Source organism: Balaenoptera physalus (assembly GCF_965194825.1).
Source record: "Balaenoptera physalus genome assembly, chromosome: 14".
In the NCBI taxonomy this organism is placed as follows: domain Eukaryota; kingdom Metazoa; phylum Chordata; class Mammalia; order Artiodactyla; family Balaenopteridae; genus Balaenoptera; species Balaenoptera physalus.
The window spans coordinates 16,491,440-16,503,949 of NC_138893.1; the positions used below are offsets into that span (position 1 = coordinate 16,491,440).

At 49.9% G+C, this 12,510-nt stretch overlaps 1 protein-coding gene across 1 annotated transcript; it reads right to left on the reverse strand.

Moving 5' to 3' along the window:
- Nucleotides 1-873: 873 nt before the first annotated feature.
- RHOU (ras homolog family member U) lies at nucleotides 874-10,819 on the reverse strand. The gene is made up of 3 exons (XM_082425020.1): nucleotides 10,150-10,819; nucleotides 8,532-8,590; nucleotides 874-3,215 (listed from the first exon to the last, which is right to left on the reverse strand). Exons 1-3 carry the CDS (start codon nucleotides 10,400-10,402, stop codon nucleotides 2,760-2,762), a joined length of 768 nt encoding a protein of 255 aa, XP_082281146.1. The 5' UTR covers nucleotides 10,403-10,819; the 3' UTR covers nucleotides 874-2,759.
- Between the last annotated feature and the right edge of the window lie 1,691 nt (nucleotides 10,820-12,510).

Genomic DNA, 12,510 nt, shown 5'->3' on the forward strand with positions numbered 1-12,510 from the left:
GGGCCTTTGCACCTGCTGTTCCTTTCAGAAAACTGGGGAGAAGACCTGCCCTCCTCTGGGCTTGTGTTAAGAGCTGGGTGGTTTCTCATTAAGTGTGTCAAGCACAGAGATCAACATTACAAAAGGTTCATTTCTACACACATGGTGAAAAGAGGTGACAGTTATAGAGGACCCTGCATTGTTGAATTATGACTGGCCTACACTGCAGGACTTATGCTAGGGTATTTCCCAAAGCACAACTCTGATAAAACGTCCTCCTCGATACCAAGCTGTAAGTTTAACAACGTCTGAGCTTTGAAGTGAATCAAATTTATATTTAACTCAAGCACATACTTTTAAAAACTTTTCTGCCCAAATCTCTATTTTCCCCAAGAAGTAAAAATGGAGGAAAACCTCGAGTACAATTGTGCATTTACTCTTCTATAAATTTGGCAACATATTAAAACCTGTTGCATTTCAGTGTCAACCTTCTGGATTTTTAGCACTAATAGTACAGGCTGCATCAAGCGGGGCTGAAAATGAAACACGAGTAAAGCTCTGGAACTGGACCACAGAGGTGTTCCTCACCAACCGCTGGCCCTAAAGGCAGAGGGTGGCAAAGGTTCCCCCCTCCACCGGGGGACCAAGAAGAGCCCCATATGCTGTCACAGGCATAAAATTTCTTTCAAGTTTTGTGTTCAGTCTTAAAAATTAACTTGCATTTTACTCCATGATATTTGCTTTACTATAAAAATACTGTTTGAAATCACTTGCCAGTCAAATAACCCTTCCTCACCCCCTCCACACCAGGGCAGGCAGAGCCCCGTCTGGGAAGCTCACGGGTAGGTGAGCCAGGCACCAAGCTTCGAACACATTTCATCAGGTCCGTTTGGGGCATTTCCACAAATGAAGTAATTTTATTCACTCAGGTTGTAACTAAACGTTTCAGGAAACAATGATATCAATGTCAATGTATTGAAAAATAAATAGTAAACAGCATGTTTTTCAGTTTTTAAACAAGGAAATTAGTTAATTTTATTTACTAATAGAAATAAAAGAAGCCTCTAACCTAAAGTATAGCCTGATCGTTTACTTTCTCTAAAAGGAAACACAAATTGGATTTTTTTTTTTTTAACATAAAAAGGACAAGACCCACAGAAAGATACACTCCTCTACCTGCTGGCGCTACAGAGATTTCCCCGGTTACTGACTGATTTTGGTAGCTCTGCATCACCACTGCGAGCCTGACGTCACAATCTGATGCCTTCAGCTACTCCTCGGCATCTCAGAAGCAGCCCCATCCCAGAGTAAAACTGCTCTCTGGCACTTTTGGCACTTTTTTCCCTCCAGAACATGAAGCCCTAAAAACCCGCCACCTGGAAGAACACAAACATGTCACAGATCTGTGGTTTTCTGACTGTTCCACAGTGAGGAGACAGTTGAGCAAGGGTGCTGTGGTCCCTGCCAGCACCGATCCCACACAAGGCGCTGTCTCTATCACCAGCTCCCTGAAAGGCATGTGTGGATTTCACTGGCTGCTTTAATAGGTTTCAAGAGACATTCATGTTAAAATAGGTTCTAAGAGATGCTCGTGTTTTGTTTTAACATGGGCTCGAAAATGTGTGAAGATATACCTAGAACCACATCTCAAGGCATCATCAAAAAGAGATCTGTTAAAAAAAAAAAAAAAAAAAAAAAGAGAGATCTGTTCCAAAAAGTGTTAAAAGAGGAAGCCAGGCTTCTCTCACAGCTGTTTCTGGGGCCACATTTTTTCCCATTAACTGTTCAAAAGTCTGAATCAGGCGCAAGAATGGCCACGTATATATCCGTGTTTGCGTGCGTACACAAAGAAGTACCTTTACGCTGACTTAAGGAGAAAAAGGACATTTTGTGTCCCCCAAACATCTGCCTGCTACAGGCCTTGCAAGAGGGTTCACGCCCCCTGCAGATGGGCCAAGGGAAGCCTAGAAGGTTAGAAACAACCCCGACAGTTCACCTGAGCGCTGTCATCACAGAGGTTCAGGCAGTTGGCTCACATGTATGACAGCAAATACCACGCTCTGATCTCAACGTGAATCGCTCCCTAAAGAAAACAGAGCTATCGCTTGCTACACTCCTCATGGCATTTTGGCTGCGGATACGGTCTCAGGATGAAAAACTCCCATCAACAACTTTTCCTTTTTGGTCTACACAGCACCATAGTTAGTGGCATGTTTTTTTGTTGGTTGCTTTTAAATCTTAAGCAACCAGGTATAAGAATACAACCAAAGTGACTGATTTGAGGTTTTATAGGCAGAAGTCTCTCTCTTTTTTTTCTCAGATTTTTGCTCCTTAAAAAAAGGGGAAAAAGTATGAGGTTTCAAAGCTAAGAGTTACCCTGACCGTAGCTGGCCCTCAATCAAGGGACGGCTAACCATGACATTTCCTCTTTGTTCTTCTGTGCATTATCTCGTGGCAAAATTTCACTCTGGACGCCCAGATCGGAGGTGCCTTTTCATATTAGATATAAATTAATCCAAAGGTCTAGAGCTCTAAATTTCCAGAGTCATGACAAATGCTTAACTTACTTCAAAAATCTCTTGCATAAGTATCTCATCCCTCAGCTCAGACAAACGAGAAGGTCAAAGGCAAGAAAGGATACATACATTGGAGCACCTCCTATAATCCACATACACGCGCATTCTCTATACAGGTTCTACACGGTCAAAGGAGTTGTTTCAGCTAATATAGCCTCTAGTGTGGAGTTCGTGGGAACACAGCCCGTCGGGGCCCCACCAGCATCATACGAAACAGCAGTACTTCTTCCACCAGGACTTGGACAGGGTCTTCATCTTGTCCGGAGCCCTGCTCTTCGACTTCCTGGGCTGTTGCTGAGAGTCCGAGTACTGGATGCCGGCAACGATGGCTGCGTCAAAGACCTCTTTGAGGTTCTTCTGAGTCAAGGCCGAGCACTCGATGTAGGAGGCGGCTTTGATCTCCTCGGCACACAACCTGGCCGCCTCCTCGGGCACGGGTTTCTCTTTGCATTTGTCCAGCTCGATGAGGACTTTGACGTCTTCTCTGAGATCCGACTGCGTCCCCACGAGGATGATGGGGGCTTTGGGACAGTGGCACCGAATCTCTGGCACCCATTTCTCGCTGACGTTCTGGAAGGAGGAGGGGCCCACGACACTGAAGCACAGGAGGAAGATGTCGGCGCTGGTGTAGCACAGAGGCCGGAGCTTGTCAAACTCATCCTGCAAGCGAGCCAAGCACCCAAACGTTATCTTTTACATCAGTTCTCATCAGCACAAAGACCGTTTGAACATTTTTCTGGAAAGGGTCTGGCAGGTAACAGAAAGCCCACGAGGGATGGAAGGAAGAGCCAGAGTCCTCGAAAGGCCCCTGCTGCCAAGTGGGGCAATGCTCCCAGCCCCCGGAAACCTGCCCGATGTGCTCAACGTTTTCCTTGATGCTCTAGACCTACTTGCAATTTACCATAGAAAAGGTCCTTAAATTAGATGGATTTTCAAAATAAAATTTACTTTCTCTAGGCTTCAGCGCAGAGTGACTCAGACCCACTCCTTCAACTCTGGTACTTAAGTCAGGGTTTTAAAACGTACACAGTACCCACGCTGACCCTCGGGGCTCCACCCTGACCCCAGGGAACCCCAGTCTGTGAACCCAGCGCCTCTGTAAGGACCCATCCCTGCCCATCCTCACGGCAGCCATGAGCCATGCCTGTTCCATTCCATCTGCGCTGTGCACACCCAGGGCACACCCGGGGCACACGCGGTGCAGAATCATGGGAATCAGACACCGGTCTGGAGTTGAGGACCTGGACTTGGCCACTCTCATTAGGGACCCAGAGAACGTGTGCCTCTCAATGTCACATACAACACTGGTGAATACAGTCTCACATTTGCTGGATATAACACTTTCTTCTCGATGTATCTTTTTCTCCCTCCCTCCTTTTCTCTTACTTTCCCTCCCCTTCTTTTCTCTCCATGAATCCCAGAGGCCTCCACGCATGATGCTTTGGGAGGATAAAGAACCTGTCCAAGTCCTGGTGGAAGAAGTACTGCTGTTTCGTATGATGCTGGTGGGGCCCCAGAACCAGAGAAGGGGTGTACCCACCCAACTTCTAGGGATAGAGAACTGGATGGAACAAGTTAGAGTTGATTATATAAACCAACCACCCACCACACTGCTGAAGGCCGTGCCGCACTCACTCACTAACGGAGATGCATGTGGGACTCCAGGCACCACGCATCAGACACCAGACTCCAGGGGATTCGGCTGGGGACAGACAGACATGGCCTCAGCCCTTGTAGGGACATCTGTCTCCAAGTCAGTGTTTCTTTATATCAAACACCCTAGAGTCCCCTGCAGCACCATATTTAGCTAACTGAAAGCTTTCACTCATCTCCTTTCTAGGAAAATATTTACATCATCTCATTTCTATTTAAAATTTCTATATGTGGGTGCCAACCATCCTCAGGTGTAAGGTGACAAACAGATTCCCAGCAGCAAGGAAAAGGTAAACGTCACCCGGGTTTCTGCCGCTCAGTTGACACATATGATTATTTACGAACTATTATTTACGTGCATGTTATGTTGCATCTGTGGCCTTTTTCTAGGGATAAGGGAAGCCTGGATCTTTTTATTTGAGTTCACTTTCCTCATCTGAGGCTCCGTATTTCAGTTTGTGGGGCAACAACCAAGTAACAATATTAAAGTCAACCAATATTAAAGTCCTTCCTCAGGAAGGAATACGGCATCTCTCCGTGTCACTGCCACTTCTCCGACTTTTTAACAGAAGTTAAAAGGAAAGAAAGAAAAAAAAAAAAGCCTTGGATTTCTTAGTGCCAACTTTGTGCTGAAAGAAGAAACACAGAAACCCATCCAGGTGGCCCACGGCCCAGCCACGAGGATCTTTTCGTGAAACATTCCCTCTGTTCTCAGAGGCCTGCAAGGAAGAAGCACAGGACGGAGGCGTTGCCCTCGTTGCTGGCAGTCATCGCACCTGCTGGGCCCTGGATCTGGGATTGCGTTACCAATAAAAAGAAAGGTGAGCACAGGCCCAGGCCTTGTGACCGGGCTTTGGCAATCTGGCTCCCAGACCTCGGGAGGTTCTGGCTGAGGGACTCGGGAAGCAAGGCAGAAATTAAACCCTGCTGACCAGAAATCTTAGCTATCTGCTGAAATAAATGCAGCACACGTACATGTGATAAGGCCAACTGTAATGGACCCTCAAGGAAACATGTTCTGAGGCCCAGAGATGTGCCTGGGATGCAGGGCAGGGCAGAGCAGGGTGGGATTGACAGGCCGCTGGACAGCATTGCTGGTCAAGCTGCAGTCGGATTTCTTTTTTTTTTTTAAGTATAAAGATTTTCCCAAGTGCCTCATGGTTCAGAAGGCTGAAGAGTTTTCACCTGCTATTGGTCACGCTATTTCAGTCTGATCCATTTCACCTGGCGTGAAATTGATCACAGCGAAATTTCCACAGCATTAAAAACTCCTTTTAACATCTTACGTGCTCACTGAGCCCCCAACAAGAAAACCCCAAGGCACAAGAAGCGATTTCTAGTTATTTATCCAGCTCTCAGCTGCTACGTGAAACCTGCGTTTGGTCCCTCGGCGACGGCTACAGGTGCTCACATTCTCTGGGAGTTTGCAAAGGAGGTCGCTCGAGTCTCTGTGTCCTCAGAAAGCTACCACGACAACTGCCTGTGGGGGTGGGCGCAGTGCCACAGGCTGGGACAACACGAAGGAAATACGGCACGTGTCAAATCAAGTCCCTTAAAAGGTAATTTATCAGATCTGGAGTAGGGAGGGTAGGAAAGGACTACCACCTTGGCCAGCTTTGCTTATGGTCAAAGCAAATACTGATACTTGGGGAGAGGGAAAAAACTGACTTTATCTCACCAGCTGTGTATTTTCCACAAATAGTTTTTGAAGCTGATTTTCTACAAATCTGTAGATGGTTGGCCTCATTCCTTACACAGTTAGGCATACTTATTAATCAGGTAAGAAATACTGTGACTCTCAACAAAAAAACTGCTGGGAGGGCTTCCCTGGTGGCGCAGTGGTTAAGAATCCGCCTGCCAATGCAGGAGTCCCGGGTTCGAGCCCTGGTCCGGGAAGATCCCGCGTGCCACGGAGCAACTAGGCCCGTGCGCCACAACTACTGAGCCTGCACTCTAGAGCCCGCGAGCCACAACTACTGAGCCCACCTGCCACAGCTACTGAAGCCCGCGCGCCTAGAGTCCGTGCTCTGCAACAAGAGAAGCCGCCGCCATGAGAAGCCCGTGCACCGCAACGGAGAGTAGCCCCTGCTCGCCGCAACTGGAGAAAGCCCGCGTGCAGCAACGAAGACCCAACACAGCCAAAAATAAATAAATAAATAAAACAATGGATCTATTAAAACAAACAAACAAAAACTGCTGGGAGATCAGAAGGATAATTTCCAAATAAACCAAAGCTTACCAACTTGCACCAAAACCTTTTCATTTCCTGAATTATGAACTTTTTTCATGAAAATATGTCTAAAATGATTCTCTTGATGCCCTGACTTTGAAACAGACCCTATTAAGGAAAAAATTTAACTCTTTCTTGATAATTCAGGATCATTTCTACACAGTGTTCCTGGTAAAAGACCTATTCCTCTTTCAAAATTGCTCAGAGATTTTCCTCCTGGGTCTAACCCATCCTCCCCCTTGAGCTGACTTTGCTGTCCTCCTCCTGTAACCTCACTGGTTTCTTTCACAAGTTCTACTGACAGGTAGACTGTAAGTCTGTTGAGGGGCAAGCCCATGACTTAAGTTTGCATCCCCCAGGAACCAGCACTCCATTTATTTATTGATCCATTCTACAAACCGTGAATAAGCCCCACTCTGTGCCAGCCACCGAGCAGGCATGAGGCAGGGAACCCCAGCCCAGGAAGCCATGTCTGCCAGCAGAACCAACACCTGACAGGTGAGCCAGCGGTGGGCAGCTGCCTGCATTGGGCTGCCTGCTCCTCCCTAAAGGGTCCCAGATAAGCGCACCCTTTGGTGTCTTGAGTTTTCCTGCCTTCTGTCTTATTCTCGGGCTGTTCAGCTGCCACATCTTGCTTCAGCGGGGAGGCCTCTGTTTATGGAGGCGCTACTCGACCCTCATTTTATTTTATTTTATTTTTTGGCCGTGCTGTGCGGCATGCGGAATCCTAGTTCCCTGACCAGGGATCGAACCCATGCTCCCCACGTTGGAAGCCCGGAGTCTCAACCACTGGACCTCCAGGGAAGTCCCGAGCTTCATTTTAAAGATCAGAAAATCTGACCCGAGGTAGGAAAAACATTCTCACTTTATACAAAGCAATTAAGCTTTCATTATAAATAGCAGCAGGGCATCCAAAAAGATTAAATATTAGAAGAGCCTGTATTCTTTGATTTTTCTTTTCCACAGGCAAGAAAATGCAGACCGGTTGGTTTTTTCTGCTCCCCATAAAAGGGGGAACTGGAAAGCCCCAGTGGAAGGGTAAGGACAGAGCAGAAGAGGCTTGGCTATGACGTGTGCCACCGTGGCCACCGCCAAACCAGAGTTCTGCCGGGCATCGAGGCTGCCCCGTCTTGTGTCACATCGAGGTTTGAAAAACAAAGTCCTGACTGAATTTGCTGTCCCAAGTGGGTGAGTAACTGAGAAGCCCTGGTTCAGAGGAGCCTCTTGGGGACACTGGAAAGCCAGCTTCTTCTTTAATGTATATGGTCGTGTGACACCTCAGAAGTGAAGTGGGCACTTTCACCTGCCAACAAAGTACCCCAGCGCTTTCTCAAGTGCTGGAGAGACTACATGCTTAGTAACTGTCACTTTGGCAAACTCAAGAGACGGCACCCTGGGCTCTCACAGAGCACGGTGAGAACTCAGTGACGTAAGCACCATTCAGGGGGACTGGGGTCCCTGGAGCTCTTCAGGGACACTCCAAAGGGGACCTCACACCGGGTCTTCACACCAGCTCCCTGGCTATCTTGTCCAAGTGCCTGGCCAAGACAGGAATAAATGGTCGCGATTCGGAAGGATCAAGTCCTGGCTCATTCATTCCTCCAGCTCAGGACAGCCTGGGCCGCTGTATCTCTGCTTCAAGGGATGGGAGCAGCCCCAGCAAGTCCACCATGCTTAGGAAGGGAAACATTAACACTTACTGACATGAACTCCATCTTTTTCTTGAGTAAGTTTATTAAGTATTTGCCTTGTTGACCTTTAATAAAATGATCATAAGCTACGGCCAACTTACTTTGGGAAATGAGTACCACGCAACACTGATAATTTTTAATAAAAACCAGAAAGTAAATAATATCAGACATTCCCAGAAGATAAGAACCGCTCTTGACCCTGTTTCCCCTGTCCTGCCCACACAGAGCCGGGCCAAACCCTGTTTTATTGGCACGGAGCTCTCTGCCCCTACCACCACCCTCTGCGAGGGGCCATACGTGGGGGTGGGGCTCTAGAATGGCCCAGCTGGGGCGGGGGGGGGCAGTGAAGGGCTTTAAAAGGCCCTTTCCTCGCCCAGCACTGAGCAGCGATGTGATACTGACCTGTCCTGCAGTGTCACAGAGCTGGAGTCTCACGGGCCGCCCATCCACGGAAACCACAGCTTAAAAATAAGACCAAAAGGACTGTCAGGGGGGTCTCTTTTAACCTTTTCCAGAAGAATAATAGTTTTAATTTGTATGACCATTCTCACTCCACACCCTTCAGCTCCCATTCTGGGTCCCCAGTGAATTCAAGACTTGCCTAAATCAAAGAGGCCCGTGAGGCATTTTTGCACCCAAACCTGCAGGGTGGGCAATTCGCTCAATGCCCCAGAGAAGGCAGGAGGCCAGAAGCTTTGATGGCACCCAGAAGGGCCTGCGCTTTTCTCCCAGCCCCAGAAGATTTATTTTCCTGTCACACTTGTTTCAAAAAACCCAAAAACAACACTGGGGGGTAAGTGGGAACCAACCTTGCAACTTTAAGTCAGTGGAAAATCTCACAAATAATTCTGTTTCCCTTGGGAAACGTTCGGTGACTTTGGGGTTTATCATAAAAGTGTGGCTTGTTTTGAGAACACGTGCAAACACAGGCTGCCCGCATTGTCCTGCTTATAAAAGAGGGCACAGCTTATCTCTCCATGTCAGCTCAAAGAGCGGATTAAAAGAGAAAAGGAAAGGAAAGAAAACCATTCCCACCTTTCCACTGGGAAGGGGTATCTGGGGAGGGGCCTGCATCAGGGCGCTGCTCTGAGGTTTCTATTTGAATGAAGTACTCAGTTTTGTCTCAATACAACTCTCTAAATTGTTTATATATGTTTACACTACTCAGTTGGGAGGAGGGAAAAAAAAAGGAAAAAAACAATATCGTTTAGGTGGGAAACCCAGTAGCACAGCACTGCTTTACCTAGGGTTGCCTTCCAGGTGGATGAAAGCAAGTCCTTGCCATCACGACTTTCCAAAAGATCGAGAAGCTTGTGTGTGTGTGTGTGTGTGTGTGTGTGTGTGTGTGTGTGTGTGCTTTAAAAAAAAAAAAAAAAAAACAGAGAAAGTGTTTCACCCTAGCTTCCGTGGATTTTAACTTCTTAAATTTCAAAAAGACTTGAAAAATCAAGAGTAAGGACTCCCTTATCTTGGTAGCTACCAAACCAAATGACATAGCACTGTACACATAAGAGTTTTCAGTAGCTTAAAGAGATACTGAAAAGATATAAGACTCAGAAACAGAGCCCATGGGGGCGGTGGAAGCGGGGGCAGGGGAAGCGATGGGGCTCGGAGGGAAGAAGCTGTGTTTACTCTCCAGGTTTAATCCAAACCTCGGCCTTCCCTAGTGCTTCTAGTGCCATTTCCACTAAATCCACTCTCTTTCCCCGTCTCCGCGGCTCTTTAAAGTGGAGATGCCCTCGGGAGGGGAGCCACCAACAGGAAAGGACGGACCCTCGGGCCACAGGTAATGGCACCTGCGCGTCACCTTCCGATCGAAACCCGGCAGCAGCGCCAGCAACGTCGACCTGACGCAACTTCTCTACCCAGGAAACTGACCAGGCCACCTGGGCGCGACCTGTTAGACCCCACCGTCTGCCCCTGAATGGCGAGGCGACTGCCGCTCCCCGCGCCCGGGTTAGGGCTCCCGGTCCCCAGGGCCCCGCGCCCCCCGCAGACCCCCGTCCCCGGCTCCGCTCACCTGAGAAGTTGTCGAAGGCGGTGGGGATGTACTCGGTGGGGTAGCCGTTGGTGGTGTAGCTCACCACCAGGCTGGTCTTGCCCACCGCGCCGTCGCCGACCAGCACGCACTTGACGCCGCGCCCCTCGGCGCCGCCCGCGCGCCCCCGGCCCCCCGGCGCCCCGGGCCCGCGCCCCCCACGCTCCCGGCGGGGCGGCACGGGCGGCGCCTCGCAGCGGCCCGGGAACGCGGGGTCCCCCTGCTGCGGGGGCATCGGCCCGCGCCCGCCGCGGGGGGAGCTGTCCCCGACCCGGGCGCGCGGTGCAGACAAAGGCAGCCGGGCGGCTCGGGCTGGACTCGGGCTCGCGCGGCGCCGGCTCCGCTCCGCGGCCGAGGACTGCGGGCCGAGCGGCGCGGAGCCCCGCGCTGTCTCCTCCCGCTTCCCGGCGGCCAGGCGCGCTGGGGGCGGGCGCGGGGAGGAGGCGGGGCGGCCGTTCGTTCTCCGCGCCGGGCCCACAGCGCCCCCGCCTGCGCGCCGCGCTCTGCGCTCGAGCCGCAGCCGGGCGCGCGGGGGGCGGGACCGCGGCCGCGGGCGGGGGACCCAGACAGCCTCCGGGGGGCCCCCGGACGCCCGATTGGGGCGGCGCCGCGGAGCCGGGCCGGCCGAGGGCAGCTCCTCCCGGCGCCGACACTGACGCCACCGCCTAGAGGCCCGCGGTCCCGCCTCCTGCGCCCACGCGGCCGGCGGCCAGGCTCCTCCCGGCCCCGCGCCCCTCGCCCCCTTCTCCACGCGGTCCCTGCCTCCTCGGCCACAGCGCTGCACCCGAGGGGGACAGTGAAATGCGTGGGGGACAGTCGTCGGAAGGAGGCTGAATTAACAGCCAACTTTTAGTTTAAGGTCTAGCCGCTGCCCGTCGTGTGGTTTTTCTTCTTCCAAAGTAATGTATTCTATCATTTGGGAGCAAAAGAACGTCAGGTCCTTTGTTAATGCTCGTGTGACTTTCTCTTTGGCGTGCCCTGAACCAGCAAATGTCTTTATAGCCCCAATTCCTTCATTTGCTTAAATGTAATGTGGTGACGTTAATATTATCGGGGGGTGGGGGGTGGGGGTGGGGGGGATCCGTTTATCTGTGACTCCTTCCTCCTACGTCTAGTCAGCAATCCATCCGGAAAGACAGGGAAGCCTTTCTGGGCCTAGTCCGGACACAAAGGCTCCTCGGGGTTTGCACTGTGGTGTGAGAAGAGGGACATACTGTGAACACGAATGGTGATACTAGTAATAAAAGTTACAGTAGCTTATAAACATCGACCCTTTCTTACGTGCCAGACACTGGTAAGCACTCTGCATGAGCTAATTCCTGTCATCTTATCATTACTTATACCCATCTTATGGGTATAGGATGAGAAAATCTGAGGCACAGAGATATTAGATCAAATGCTGAGGTCCCACAAGCGAGGAATTGGCAGTGCCAGGATTCAAGCAGTCTGGCTGCAGAGCCTGAGTTCTTACCCAGTGTCCGTGAAAGCAAAAATAAGCCAGAGTGATAAACTCAGCCTTGGAAGTGTGGCTGTAGTTGGAATGCAGAGGTGGATTTACCAAGAGGCTGGAGGCTTGAATCCATGGCCCCTCATTTGCAGAGAACCTCTCCAAGGCCCTGGGGGCCCTAAGAGTGTGAACACATGGTTATGTTTTTGTAAATTTTCCCAAATCCTATATTTTCACCACCACCAATGAATCCCACTATCTCTTTCAACTCTAACTTCTCATACGGAGAAGCTTTGATGTGGCAGTGGACATTCTGAGGATCAAGCCAAAGTAAAGTAAAGTTGGGGAGACATTTTGTTTGCATTTAATGGATACAGAGCCAGGACCAGGGTGAGGGAAGGAAGGAGACAAGGGAGCAAAGTTTAAGGGGCCAAACTTGCACTTCCCTGACCCAAAGAATGAGCCTTGACCCTCATGGGATGTATCTGTGTGGTTTTCAGTTCCCACGTGTAGTTACCTTATTTCTAGCCACCCAGGTGTAGGAATGGCCGCCAGTAACATGCCTACTATGCAGTATACTGCTGGTTTCCATCTGAACTCTCCCACTTTCCCCAGCACCGGAAGGTTCCAGTAGCAAAGCAGTCACAGAGTTTGAGATATAGCTTCTTGAAGCCAGACGGTAGTTTGTGGCTATTCTTTCCATCATAAAACACATAGTATTGTTAGAGGGGGGTTGGCTCTGTCACCTACACCTGGTCAAAATGGAAGTTCTCTCCCCTCAGGAATATACTCTAACTGCAGCATATACGATTATAAATGTACTATACATTTTTGCAGGAAATCACATGAAATAGAATTGATGTGAATTCCTGTGTTTGTGAGCACGCAAACCTGTT

Excerpts from the sequence above, each read along its gene's own strand:
- RHOU (XM_082425020.1), bottom strand. The coding sequence starts at position 10,402 with ATGCCCCCGCAGCAGGGGGACCCCGCGTTCCCGGGCCGCTGCGAGGCG. Across the intron at positions 8,591-10,149 it reads CGCCTTCGACAACTTCTCAG|CTGTGGTTTCCGTGGATGGG; the intron begins GTGAGCGGAGCC and ends CTTATTTTTAAG. Across the intron at positions 3,216-8,531 it reads TCTGTGACACTGCAGGACAG|GATGAGTTTGACAAGCTCCG; the intron begins GTCAGTATCACA and ends GCTCGCTTGCAG.